The sequence below is a fragment of the Polyodon spathula genome, chromosome 2, assembly GCF_017654505.1.
Source record: "Polyodon spathula isolate WHYD16114869_AA chromosome 2, ASM1765450v1, whole genome shotgun sequence".
Lineage (NCBI taxonomy): Eukaryota > Metazoa > Chordata > Actinopteri > Acipenseriformes > Polyodontidae > Polyodon > Polyodon spathula.
In genome coordinates, this window is record NC_054535.1 from 87715662 (window position 1) to 87731284 (window position 15623).

The following is a 15623-nucleotide window of genomic DNA, read 5'->3' on the forward strand; positions in this document are numbered from 1 at the left end:
CTTTTCTATTTGAGTTTAACTGTTTTTATGGCAAACACATTTTATATTAAATAAATAAACAAACAAACCTGTGTTTAGTAGATATGTACATGTCCGTCTACTGTAATAAGAGCCAGGGTAGAAACTGTTTTTTTTTTTTTTTTTTTTTTTTTTCCAGGCTTTTCTGAAACATGCATACTTTTGTCAACACTCAATTAACTGCTTTGTCACTATATCTGAATGGCCATAAAAGCAAAGTGAGCAGTGCTGTCACATGCTGTCTCTCACAAGTCTCCTTCTTGTATGAGCGGTGAGTTTTGAGGGATGGCCTTTTCTTGTCAGTGCCTGGGTGGTGTGATGCAGCTTCCGCTTCCTGATTATTGATCCAACTGTGCTCACTGGGATATCCAAACACTTGGATATTATTTTGTACCCTTTTCCTAATCTATGCATTTGTATTACTTTATTTCTAACTTCTGTAGAATGCTTTTTGGTCTTCATTTTCCTTCAGATTCACAGTCTTACCAATGATCCTTCAACAGTGGGGTTTTTATCCAGAAAATGTGACAGCAACTTTAATGGTTCACAGGTGGAGGACAATGGTAAGGTAATTGTGTCCTCGTTAGGGCAATTTCTTTCATTGTGTCCTCGTTAGGGCAATTTCTTTCATCAGTGCAAACTGGGAGCTTCCACAGCACAGGGGTTGAATACTTATGCAAGCAAGATATTTCAGTTTTTTATTTTTCTTAAAAATATTTCCCAACATAAAACCAATGTCACCTTACAATAATTGATTCTGAGTTTCAGTGTTTAAAAATAAAATATCAAACAGAACGAAATTTCAATATACCATTTGTAATTCAGTAATATCAGAGAACACCGTGTTAACAAATATATATATCTCATATATATATATATATCTTTGGTTCCTGGGTAGTAAGTGTTATTTCCTAATTGCTTATGCCTCAAAAGTATAGAAAATGGCTATTATTCCCCACAAACTTTGCTTTTGTGACCAGGACAGTGATATTTTGAAATTTACCTATTTTCCAGAACATTCCAGATAGATTAAGTGCTGAGTAAACTTGGAGTAAGTTCTAGAACTTTCCAGTAATATAAATAGCAGTATAAATACAGGGGCCCTAAACCCACCAGTTCAGTTTAGTTCCAGCTGCCTAAGTGGATACATATCTGCATTTTTCTGAGATGGCATCAAGAGGCTGCAATGTTGGCATTCCTGATGGGTTTCCCTGCTATCTTTGCCTCTGGGACAGCAGGGACACCAAGGTGCACTACCACAGGCGGGACTGGCCACAGCGGACCGAGTTCTCTGTGGGGAGGAACAACGTCAAGTGGGAGCCACTGGTGGACCCCCGGAAGGTGCTGATGCCACCACCGCACATCAAATTGGGCCTTATGAAACAATTTGTCAGAGCTCTAGATAAGGAGTCGGGAGCCTTCAAGTACCTTCAAGACTACATTTGGGGGCTGATTCGTGAAAGTGATTTACAGTATAATTGTAAATCCCGAAAAACTACTCACTTCTAAATCTTTTGTAGTCATTTTTGTATTACTTTAGTATAAATACATGTTAATTTGGATTCATATGTTGTTTTTTTCTGACTTTATGTGAGCAAAAAGACAGTTTTCTCATTGGAAATAGGTAAATTTCCAAATATCACTGTCCTGGTCAGAAAAGCAAAGTTTGTGGGGAATAATAGCCATTTTCTATTCTTTTGAGGCATAAGCAATTAGGAAATAACACTTACTACCCAGGAACAAAAATTGTGTTACATAGTGGAATTGGTCAGGGGTCTGAATACTTTTGCAAGCCAGTGTGTGTGTGTGTGTGTGTGTGTATATATATATATATATATATATATATATATATATATATATATATATATTCACTCCATACTTAAGGATTTAATAGTGTTTTTGTGTAACCTGTTTTGCATCACCCTGTAAAATGAACTAATTTTGCTTCATAAAGTTGAATGAAACACGCATGATGTTAACATATTGAATTACATATCACTTTGTAGTTTTACATATACTTACCAGAAAATCTAACATGAAATATTACACAACTATTATGGCTTCCAGTAGGCTTTTGCAACATCATTGTGTAATTTCTTTGACTACATGTTGTTAAATAAAATACCTAAATTATGTTTATATAATTGTTTTTAAAACTTTTGGCCATAGCTGTTCATTAGAAACCCCAACCCAAATCACATTCCCTAATATTTACAACTCCAAACACCATTAAAATAAATCTTTGCATTCTGCTATCCTCGTCTCACTTCCTCTAAGCATATCACATCACACAGTTGCAGAAAACCACCCTAAACACTGCTGGGGTACAATGTGCAAATTAGTCAAATAAGAACCCTTGATCTGTGCAGTTTTGAAACACAAATACATGGGGGTCAACTGACAAAGTCTGTAAAGTGAATCTCTTTGCTTTCTGATCCCACTAAATAATACATTTGACTGCCTGTCAAGATGATTCTGTGACCTTTTTAACTTGTTCAAACTATTGGTTTCAAACAACCGTCAAAAAAAAAAACACACCTGTATCATTGTAACCTTTGATCATGCCTAATGTTCGTTCATCATTTTTTCATCCAACTTTTAAAGGAAAAGATCATAATCTCGTTAATCTTCATGTAATATTTGTACAAAATGATGTTATATATATATATATATATATATATATATATATATATATATATATATATATATATATATATATATATATATATATATATATATATATATATACATACACAAATACCACTGGCTGTGCATTACCGTTTATTTGCGTGTTTACAGCTTACTCTACATATTCTATTTCCTTTCACAAATGTTCTAAATAGAAAAAAAATAAATGGCATGCCCAAAGTTTTTAAATTATTTTCTGTTCAACTACATATTTAGAAACTTGTGGAAAACTGCAAAATTTAAGTAAAATGCACAAGGCTTTTTATAAGTTGTTTAAGATGCCTAATTAAAGCACAACATGGTCCAACATTTTCACACAAGTGCCTATTGTTTATATCACAGATTGAAAATTGAAATTCTCACATCCAGGTTTTCATGCAAGTAGGTTTATAAAGGATATAAATCACACATCCTGGGGTGTTCTAATACATTTTTCACACTACTGTACATCCTTATCCATTATTAAACACTTGACACTTATTTACACAGTCATTGGCAGCTGCTGTTTTCTTAACACCACTCAAAAGTAAGGAGTTTATAATGTAACTATGCAAGCAACAACAACACTTAATTGGGAGTCATTGGGCACTGGCTAATACTTCTCGTCCACACACTGTCACAACCAACAACTGACAGCAAGGATGTACAGGAAATGCATATGACATGTAGCCATAGTTTAATTTGGGGTATAACATTATTAATACATTTGCAGAACACATTGGTCAAAAGAAACCAAATGTGCTGACTTTCTTCATTTTGGAAGTGGAGGAGTATTGATCGTTTTAATGCAATTCCCTGTGCCAAATCACAGGTGTCAACACAACCTTACAAATAAGTGCATAACAAACAATTTATTTAATAACACTATGTAGTACAATTTTTGTTCCTGGGTAGTAAGTGTTATTTCCTAATTGCTTATGCCTCAAAAGTATAGAAAATGGCTATTATTCCCCACAAACTTTGCTTTTGTGACCAGGACAGTGATATTTCAAAATATCACTATTTCCAATGGGAAAACGGGCAAATGTGTGTCTTTTCGTTCACATAAAGTCCGAAAAAAACAACTTTATGTGAACGAAAAGACACACATTTGCCCGTTTTCCCATTGGAAATAGTGATATTTTGAAATATCACTGTCCTGGTCACAAAAGCAAAGTTTGTGGGGAATAATAGCCATTTTCTATACTTTTTAGGCATAAGCAATTAGGAAATAACACTTACTACCCAGGAACAAAAAAAAAAAAAAAAATTGTTACACGGTGTAATTCATCAGTAAAATATACTTTTCCCATCTCTCAAGACAATAAAACACTTCTTGGAAAACCATTTGCTTTCAAACAGCATAATCAAACATTATGTCCGAATGCAAAACGAAATTGTGTAAATTGAGTCCATCCTTTGCGCATGTCCTTGATGTTCCTTGAAAACTTTGTATCTTTCTTAAGTAGTTCAAAGGATCAAAACATAAACTTTGATGTACCTTCACGATCTCAAGCAATGATCCAATGGGAGTTCATGTTTCAAAGCTGTTTTCTACAAAAGCATGACCAAAACAGTGCTGCATTTATTCAGCTGTTGCAACAGAGACATCTATGGTGCTGTAAAGCTGACTCCTATTGCACAGCGGGATTTTGCCACTCCATGTTTTATTATTAAGTTAGTTACAGGTACTGTATATTATTGAAGTGATCTGGTACCAGAAGTTTGAACAATTAGGAACCTGGTAAATCTGCTCTGAACTGATCATGAATAAGTCACACCTGTGTGTACAATTTTACTTGGAGGTTTTTAAGCATTTATAACGGCTATAAATGTACATTTACACCAAAATCCTGGCAATTTAAATAATATACTTTAAAAAAGGTAGTCCTGAAACCCATCACTGTATCCAATCATCTCCTGCACATGGATGCAAAGCCTCTGTCCCATTCAACCATCTCCTGCACATGGATGCAAAGCCTCTGAGTCCCATTCAATCATCTCCTGCACATGGATGCAAAGCCTCTGAGTCCCATTCAATCATCTCCTGCACATGGATGCAAAGCCTCTGAGTCCCATTCAATCATCTCCTGCACATGGATGCAAAGCCTCCGAGTCCCATTCAATCATCTCCTGCACATGGATGCAAAGCCTCCGAGTCCCATTCAATCATCTCCTGCACATGGATGCAAAGCCTCTGAGTCCCATTCAATCATCTCCTGCACATGGATGCAAAGCCTCTGAGTCCCATTCAACCATCTCCTGCACATGGATGCAAAGCCTCTGACTCCCATTCAGTCTGCCTTCAAAAGATGTCATCATGACCTTTTACTATGAACATATATTTATCAGTCTCAATTTTATCTTTTTATTAAATGAATTAGAAGGATAGATTTAGTGTGCATTATTGAAACAGAGAAATGACCAAATACACAAAAAGAAACCTAACAAAACAACGGTCAAGTATTCCTTTTGCAGGTACATGTTGTCTTGTAGGGGGGTTATGAAATGTGGCTAAAACTATTAGATGTATTGTATATATTGGTGGCATTATAGGGGAAAAAAAAATTGGTCACAAATACAACTATAGCCCTTTGGACACCTATATAATTTCCAGAGTTCTAGGAATATTTAACAAATATGAGCATCTGAGTTTTAAGTTTAAGGTATGTTACAAGAACTAAATCAGCTGATGCAAACTAACACATTAGTGAAGCACTGGACAGTACACACAAGACAAAACCACAAATGCAGGTAGCAAGGGGCTCTCTTTTAATTGGCTAGCTATTGGATATGGCGGGATTCTTCTGGTTTGAGGGGAAATAAAACAGAGCCCTTGCTTCTAAAACAATGTTGAAAATGGTAGATGTGAAACCATGCAAGAGATTTATTGCCATGACATTTATACCAATGGATAATATCTTGGACACAGAATAACATTAATAATAATAATAATAATTAAAAAAAAAAAAAAAAAGAACAGGATCAAGTGTGAAAATATCCAGCAAAAAGGTGAAAGTCTAAAGGTAAGGCTGAAAGATCATCTGGGTAATATGATATTTTACAAGCCATCACAAACATCTCCTTTACAACCCCCAGGTACTGTATTCAGTTTATATAATTACATTACTAATTACCACTTTTTTTCCCACAAGCCTTTTCTATTTTAAACAATAAAAAATACCCAGATCATTTGCATAATAGTGTCTTGTAAACGACTGTTGTTTACTGATACAATAAAGGGAAGGATTTTAAAACGCTGAAAAAAATCCCCTGGCTTACAATGTGTATTGTTCCCTGTGGTGTTTACTTCCTCTATTATCTTACTAAACCATAATAACAACAACAACAACAGTAATAATAATAAAATACCATGGTATATGACAAATACTATATATGTTCAGGCAAACGTATTTTACTTAACAGGTAGTAGACCTGGTCTATTATTATCTAGTCATCTATTGCAATCTCACTTTGCACTATTTGGTAAAAACAAAGTTTAAATGATTGATTATACAAAAAAACAAAAATCTCTAAACTACTACTAAGCAGGAAAAAAAAAAACCACTTTAATATCTGGCAGCAATAGTTGTCGAGTTTGTATTGTTTTTAACCAAGAAATACAAAACTAAGCAGGAATCTGAGAGACAATTGCTTTGCGTTTTCCAGATACATGCTGTATTTCAATGCATTGTGACTACAGTTGTATAGCTACAAAATGTACAAATAGAGCTACTTCAATCCCGTTGTAATGCTACTTGAAAAGTTTTAACAGTGTTTATTTGATTTATTTTTTTGGCTGTGTTCTGCTTATTCTAAATGTGTTGCTGGTCGATTGTTGACTCCTGGCTTCTGATGGTTCGTTACTGTACATGTGTTATTAAAAATCTGTTACATCTCAGAGCTGCCAAAGCTGCTGGATATGCGTGTGTCAGATTACTGATTGGTTCTGTAGGCAGGAGGTTATGATGCAGCGGAAGTGTTGGGTATCCAGCCCATCTGATAGGCTCTCTCCAGGGTCCTCTTGCAGTCCTGCATCACTGTGCTGAATGTTATGTGTTGATACTGCTGAACCAGCTGCTCCACAGTCTCTTCATTCACCTGGCAAAAGAAAAGCAGGTGAATGAGATGCCCACAAGCTCTTCTATCATCCACGGAAAGTGTAAGATACTTACCAAATCTGTTGAAGGCTTGGATAACTATTGGATGGGCAATTCTACAAGTTCATTGGTACAGGTTCATGTTTGTCTTTACTTTCTTGTGGTTGCTTAGAAGTGCTCAGCATATGTTTTCTAAAGATTTTCAAATGTTACCCATATATTGGATAATAAAAGGTGCTTTTTCAACCTGAATAAAGTGCATTGTAAAAAAGGCGGTATCATTTTAACAGGACACTGTCAAGCACTGCTACCCTACTGCGATAGCAGCAGGGAGAGGTGATATTATAGCACTGCCTCTGGAGCAGTTGCGACAACATGTCACATGCTAAGATGCAACATGCTGAGCAGAATAATATAGTAAGACCAGAAGAATAACATAAAGCAACACATGAGAGAATGACATTCAGCCAATCAATGCTTGTGTGATTCCTCGAAAATACTGTATACAGCACATAAGATAACTGACAATCAGATTCAAAGCAAGTGTCACACTTTAACCGAGAGATGTCATAAACCGTATTGAACCGATGTATGTGGACTGCATGCAAACCCAGAACTTGAATGTAGTTTCTTTTATTTTGTTTAGCCAGCTGTCACAGTTTATATTATATGCTTATATCTCTATGTACATTTGGCTTTAGTAGTTTAGTGTATCTGTCAGTTAAGTTGTCATTTCACAGTTTGCAATTGACCTGTTTGATTATGACACTTTAAACTGCAAGTTCGTTCTGTGAAGTAAGGAGATGAAAGCTGTACCTGACAACTGCAGACTCTGTACTGACAAGAACAGCAAAGTATTCCATAGCCTTAGTGCAACCAGGACAGTTTACAGAGAAACACCCACAAGTACCTACTATATAAACCACTAGGTGGTGCTGACACAAGTTTATCAGATTGTAAAAAAATCAAGATAATATATATAAATTCGTGCATCCTTTGTGTATGTGTGTTTGGGTATAAAACACCTACAAGGTGCATTGTGTACCATATTATCTAAATGTTACAGATAAACTAACATGATACAAAATCTTAAATTACAACATTAAATCTGAAGAGTATTATACTAAAATAAACTATATATTCACTTGAATTATATCATATTTTTATAAGTTGCTATTTGTTTTAAAAAACGAAAGAAAAAATACCACACAATTGTAGATTTTGATTTATAAATTTTTTCATGGCACAAAAATTGTATTAATTAAAATACCAATTGTTCCAAATTGAAGTACTGAATTTTAGGTTCTGATACAAGAGCATTCATATAAAAATACATGCCTTTCGTCTACAGTGGGGACAAATAGGTGGAGAAATATCTGTCAATTTATCACATACAGTCTATAATTCATTTAGCTTGTTTTCTTTGACAGCACAACTGGCATAGAAGTAGGATTACACTGTACACTTGCAGATTTTTAGTCAGGATTTTCTGGGCCCACTGCCATGCTCATACATGCAAGTTTATAAAGGAACACAAACTTTTCATAACTCATTGCTGCTCAATTTTCACAAGGTAGGGATCACAGAGCGAAAAAATACATCTCTGATAAAAATCAGGGGAACATGATGTCATCAGTGATCAAAGCACAAGAGCGCAGTGTTTTCAAAGAATATAGGGTAAACAAACATTAAAAAAAAAAAACTCTGGTATGCTTTGTATTTATCAAATGCAGACCCCAGCTTAAGTAGTTTATTACCATCTGGTAACAAAAAATAAATAAATCAAAAGGCAGCTGCTTAAACTTGTTAAACTTTCACTTTGAATCACTGATAGCAAACATTTTTATTATATCAGATAAGACCAGGCTATATATGTTAAGGTTTGAAATGCAGTCTGCAGATACTAATCTGTCCATTGATAGTTCTTCCCAATCCCTGTCCAAAAACTCCCATGTTTCAGGTTTAAATCCAGTAACCTCACCTAGTGTACATTGAAACTGTGAGACCTGGCAACCCTGCAATAAAGTCAGTTGTTGATTCTGGAATGATTGGGGTACAATTACATAAAGGTACTCCCGTTGGTTTTCATACACTGTAACATAGCAACTAAGGCAATGAGCTGACCAAAAATGGAAAACTAATGTAAAGGCATTGTAATGCAGTGGGAAGAAGTCAATAACCCTTTCAGATATTTTCAAAAGCATTTTAGCAGGAGAAAGTTCTGGAAGAAGTTAACCAGCAGCAGTTAACTCACAGCACATACGTTTTCATTTACCGCACACTATACAATACAAACAAAAAAGAACTGCGTGACTATTTTTATGATTACTGTTTACATTTCTTTCATGCAAACATGTTCTAAATTACTGTTTTAGCCAGTTTACAGTTTTAGTGTCTCAATCAAATGTGCAAATGAGTTACATCACGATGCATCCCAAACCACTACAAAACCGAACCAGGTAACTACAGACCAATAAGCCTTACTTCTATTATATGTAAACTTACAGAAACTATAATAAGATCCAAAATGGAAAATTACCTATATGGTAATAGTATCCTGGGAGGCAGTCAGTATGGTTTTAGGAAAGGGAGATCGTGTCTAACTAACCTGCTTGATTTTTTTGAGGATGCAACATCGACAATGGATAATTGCAAAGCATATGGCATGGTTTATTTAGATTTCCAGAAAGCTTTTGACAAAGCCCTGTATAAAAGATTAATTCTTAAACTGAACGCAGTAGGGATTCAAGGAAATGTATGTACATGGATTTAGGAGTGGTTAACATGTAGAAAACAGGAAGTACTGATTAGAGAAGAAACCTCAAAATGGAGCGAGGTAACCAGTGGTGTACCACATGGATCAGTATTAGGGCCTCTGCTATTCCTAATCTACCTAAAGGATTTAGATTCTGGTATAGTAAGAAACCTGTTAAATTTGTAGATGACACAAAAATAGGAGGAGTGGCAAACATTGTTGCAGCAACAAAGATCATTCAAAATGATCTACACAAGATAAAGAACTGGGCAGACACATGGCAAATGACATTTAATAGAGAAAAGTGTAAGGTACTGCACACAGGAAATAAAAATGTGCATTAGAAATATCATATGGAGATACTGAAATTGAAGAAGGAATCTATGCAAAAGACCTAGGAGTTTATATTAACTCAGAAATGACTTTATCTAGACAATGTGGGGAAGCTATAAAAAAGGCCAACAAGATGCTTGGATATACTGTGAAAAGTGTTGAATTTAAATCAAGGGAAGTAATGTTAAAACTGTACAATGCATTAGTAAGACCTCATCTAGAATATTGTGTTCTGGTCACCTCTCTATAAAAATGATATTGTTGCTCTAAAAAGAGTGCAAAGAAGAGCGACCAGAAGTTTTCCGGGTTTAAAAGGCATGTCATATGCAGACAGGCTAAAAGAATTGAATCTATTCAGTCTTGAACAAAGAAGACTATGAGGCGACCTGATTAAAGCATTCAAAATTCTAAAAGGTATTGACAATGTTGACCCAAGGGACTTTTTCGACCTGAAAAAAAAGAAACAAGGACCAGGGGTCATAAATGGAGATTAGACAAAGGGGCATTCAGAACAGAAAATAGGAGGTGCTTTTTTACACAGAGAATTGTGAGGGTCTGGAACCAACTCTCCAGTAATGTTGTCGAAGCTGACACCCTGGGATCCTTCAAGACGCTGCTTGATGAGATTCTGGGATCAATAAGCTGCTAACAACCAATCGAGCAAGATAGGCCGAATGGCCTCCTCTCGCTTGTAAACTTTATGTTCTTATGTTCATCCAGGTTTGCAGGGGTTTTTAAAAAATGGCGGTGTTGGTCTTAATACAGAGGTCTTTTAACAGATATGTAACACCTATGGGACAATACAGGGATGGCCTTCATATTGAAGGTGATTTTACATTGCTGTTCATAGGAGAACATTACAACTTTAACAAGGTGAGCTTAAAGCAAGCAATACTGTACAGGGACCTAGTATTACTCCAGTCCATGTTCTGAAAGATCATAAAGCAAATACCAAATGAAAAAAAAATTGTTTCTTTCTCGCTTTAATAAATAAATAAATAAATAGAACAATCTTAAGGAAATTGCTTGGAGGGTATGCCTTATCAGTCCTGTAACACCTGCAATAACATTTTAAATAATCACGACGTTTAGACTGATTTCACATTACTAGGTAAAGTGTGCCTTGTCAATCAATCAATCAAATTATTTTTATATAGCATCTTTCATAGTAAAGCCATCTTAAAGCGCTTTGCAATGAAAAAGTAAAAATACCTTTAAAACATGACCAAATAAAAGTACAAGAAAACAAAATAAAAACATAAAATGTATTCACACTCCAAAGGCTTGAGAGAACAAAAAGGTCTTCAGCCATGACTAAAATCTGTTAATTTCTTAGACATGCAATTGCTTTTAGTTTAATACCAAAGATGTATCATTGTGTTCTTCATTATTTCATGTTAAAAATGTTGTTCATCAGCCCTCAACTCGCTAGCTGAGAGCTAGAACATCAGAATAACTAACTAATCTTAACTTTGACATAAAAATATTTTTCTTTGGTTTTCAAATTGTTTATTGGTAATGTTGGTAAAAAGAAACAGTTAACATGTGGAGAAAAAAACAAACTTAGCATGGAACAGAAACCTCAACAGGGCAATAATTTTACTGACTTTCTAATGGAGAAGTGGACATATGCATATTGAATATTTACCATTCATTAGTGCTGTATTGTATTTGTTAAAGATACAATGGGTGCATACAAAGTTAATTTAATATTTCTGTAATAATATGCCTACTACAGCTCATTATTGTGTGAGTCAAATAGACTTTCACATGCTGAGTCTCAATGGGCTTATCTCATCCTCCTTCAGAGGGAGTTACCAGATCATGCAGCTTTCAGCCCCATGATGACTGTTCAAGCCAGTCATTCTTGCCTGTGTACTGGACTAGCGGACAACAAGACCTAGAGACACAGCACTCAATTTAGACTCATATCTATGCAGATGCAGCCCCAGAAGGTAATCTAACCCATGTGTTCACAATTAAAAGGCATCTCATTTTAAGAAAATTGCTTTCCTCTCATGGTCTGGGCAGTTATATGTACTTCCTTTATTGTCGATCAGATATGGCTGGTTTTCATTCAGAGCAGCAAGGAGATTCATTTGTCAACGATTTGTAAGTTGGTTGAGGCAGATGTCACAGATAAGGAAGACTTATTCAATCCAATACTCTAGTCTTTAGCTATTCATCTGAAAGCCCTGCCTCATATATGAACAGAGCAACTTACTTCATAATAAGTATTTTAGTTTACAAAAAAATTATTTAACAAAGAGACACTAATGTGAAGAAAGCAAAGGATTACTGCAGAATATGCGGGAGAAAGAAAAAACAGCCAAATAGCTTTGTGATTAACAGAGAAAACTAGTTGTCTCTTTTCACTTTTCACATACACAATAATGCCTCATGGTTGACATCATTTAGCTATATGGGTTAATTCATGAAAAGGGCTTACCAATATGCAACATTACGGCTATTTTTTAAATGTAGATAATATGCTAATTACAACACACAAGACGTAATGCGATCTTTGCAGCACATGACCAAACACCTGAAGTGACACAAATGTGATGTGACAGATTTCAAAACTGCCAGATCTATAAAACTATTAAAAATTACTATTGACAAGACTATGATCAAGACTGGTACATATTCAACAACATGATGTGGAAATTATGACTGTCTTCTCTGATGGTATTTCAACATATATGGCAATACCATACATTAGGTTTCATCTATATCTTTAAAAATTGTGACGATCTTTGTCATAACACTCTGGGTATTTTTCAACGGCAAGTACCAGTATTATTTTTCATCTGTCATTTTGGATACTGTTTCACCCTGGTGAAGGTGTTCTGTAATTGTTCAATTCCCTAGATGTCGCACAAAGAAGTCGCAACAAATAGGTTTCAATCCTATTTATTTCACATCGCCCTAGTGTCGCCTGCTGTGTCATCTGTGGTGTGAAAGATACCTATTAAAAGTATAGTTTCTATTAATTTTGTTGCAACGCTGCACATTATCTTATTTATCTACATTCTACATTATTGAGACACCTATTTTTATCATGTGATTTATGGCATTTAAACAATTCTGTACACATGTAGCATAACTATCCACAGCATGTACCGCAGGACATATATTTCTTATATTGGCCTTCAGTACCACATTTAATTCATAAATAAATATAGCATTACATTATTAATACACTATGCATTCAGTAGGTATGCTTTACAGCAGGGGTCGCAACCTCAACGTAACCACAGGCCGCTGAGGTGGCCCACAAAACAGCTTGTGGGCCGCCTCTGACAAAACTGAACAATTTTTAACTCAACTATCAGGTTGTAATACCTACTCAATACCAAACATGCTTACAGAAACACACTGGGCAAAGCATGGAGTACAATTCTACTGTTTATTAAAAAGGGAAATGTTTGAACAAAGACATTACCGCTTTACCGCTGCTATTGTCTTTTCAGTCAACAATCTTAAATCACACAGAATTCACAATGTAAAACCGCACAGAGTTCAAACAGTGCTTAACACTAATCTGTGCAACAGCAAAGATAAATAACTATTTAAATGGGTTTCATTTACATTTACTTTCTCAAAGAAAAAAAAAAACTCCACTGAAAAATAAGTGCGCAAATAGTATTTTGAAGGCATGTGGATTCCCACCAAAAGCAGTCATAACACACAAATGCAGGTTTAATCTATTCCCATTTAACATTACATGTGGTTATTAAACAGAACATTTTACTCCCATCAAGGGAAAACAAACAAAAAAAAAAACATTTCCCTAACAACAAACAATTTATTTAATTTGGCCAACTTCACCTCTGTCATTTTGCTGGTTCAGCACTTTGCACACGGTTACTTCATAAGCATTGATTACGAACTTCCACGTGACATTGGCTGCGTACCTTGGAACTGTTGCATAGCAACCATTAACAGACTGCGTGCGGTGTGAGAAAATCACTCCAGCAACAATAACACAGAAGCTGGCTGCGCAAGTGCCAAGGCGGTGGATCTAATTAATGTTTTTTTTTTTTTTTTTTTTTTTTTTAAATGTAATACATTGATAAAGAAACTCAAAGGGGCCACCATCAAACCGTCACTGGCCCACAGGCCGCCACTTGCCAACCCCTGCTTTACAGCGCATACAATGTGTATTTCTAAAGTGAGGTTCTGCTGTGTTGGTCACCAGGGTCCAAGCAACTATAGTTATTCTTATCATTGACTAAATAAATAATTGTTATGCTCAAGCAGGTTGATTCATCAGGTGAAATTTTATGTTTGCAATTTAAAACTGGATTAGAGCTTTGCAAAGTAGAAACCGGTTGAATCAATGGGTGCTAGGAAAGTTAGCCGCTCAACGAAAGAGCCCACTTAACAAGCTCAGTTCCGTTCCCCCTGAGCAGCTCAGAGCAGATTTCATCAATGATCCGAGTGAGCGGAACAGTTCTCGTTCTGCGCTGCTCAGTTACTCAACACACCCACTACCTGAAGCTATAGGGTAGCACTCTATACAAAAACAATCATAGTAACAGTTTGCAGGTGAATACTTGGAGCTTGGAAGCAAACACATAATCTCACTGATAAACACATTTGTAGTGGTGATAGTAATTTAAATGACAGGTGCAGAGAGGCACCAGAGTCTCTCAGACAGCTGCGTTGGTATGTCAGTCCCCGATATCTATTAACTGCAACAAGATCTTCTGTATCCTATATGCATATGCTGTATGAATTCATCATCAGTGATGGCAAACAGAGTTCTGAAATAATTGGATTTCAGTTTATCATGAATCAGATTAAAAAAAAAAATACATTGTGTTAAAATACCTGTAGTAAATTAAAGGCATGTGCTACGATTTGATACTAATATAGCAATATCAGAATAATGTAGTATTCGCTACAGCTAAATTACAACTACCTCATATCCATACAACAATGCAGTACTATGGAAAACTGCTCTCTTTGTAACAAAGTCAGAAGTCTAGTTACTTTGGGAACTTCAATCAATTCCAACCATCATTTTCCTTAAATAAAACTCCAAGGGGCAGATCATTCAGTATATTAAACTCCTTACGGCTATAGACTGTGATCTTTAAAGCTGACATTTCCTACCAGACTTGTAAACAAAATGACGTGTACTTTCAAATAAACGTTTTTTCCCCCTTTCATAATATGCAACTTCAAAGCTGTGGCAAACAGCACAAAAAGGTCACAGCAATGAAAATGAATTGATTTGATTATTTTCATGGTTTGGATCAATAACATTCTGTTTTCACCGAGGCTCGATTGCCTGAAGGCAGTGGCATAATCAACTGAGTCAAACAGAGCCTGCCTTCTCCGGACTGTGCAGTCGCTCTGATCTTTTGGGGGTAGACTCTTGACGCCTGTTTCATTCTAATTTATGGTAACTGCATATCTTAGTAATTCCAAGGCCCTTCAGCTGGTTTAACTGAAACGGGGCGTCAAATGTTTTAAAATATTTTTACTAGGGGTGTTCCAGGGTTGATTTTGTGAAAAAGAAAGATTTTAGGCACATGTGGGTCAATTCAATTCATCTGAATGGTGATACATTTTTAATTTCATTGTTTAAATAATAAAATATGTCATAATGTTTTATGAAAAGATTTGAAAACAAAACACCTGTATAGTTTATTTATTCTTTGAAAATGTCAACCCTGTTTTTAAGATTAAATAATAATGTTTTAGTATGAAAACAAATTACTTTTATGGCATGTTTTAGA

The 15623-nt window shown here is 35.4% G+C and overlaps 1 protein-coding gene across 1 annotated transcript in view; it reads right to left on the bottom strand.

The window, feature by feature from the left end:
* Window positions 1-3908: 3908 nt before the first annotated feature.
* Window positions 3909-15623, bottom strand: part of LOC121327076 (F-box/LRR-repeat protein 17-like) — a 104906-nt gene continuing 93191 nt past the window's right edge. The window contains exon 4 of the mRNA XM_041270871.1: window positions 3909-6786. Coding sequence (XP_041126805.1) covers window positions 6649-6786 — 138 coding nt within the window. The 3' untranslated portion in view covers window positions 3909-6648. The remainder of the gene's footprint in view (window positions 6787-15623) is intronic.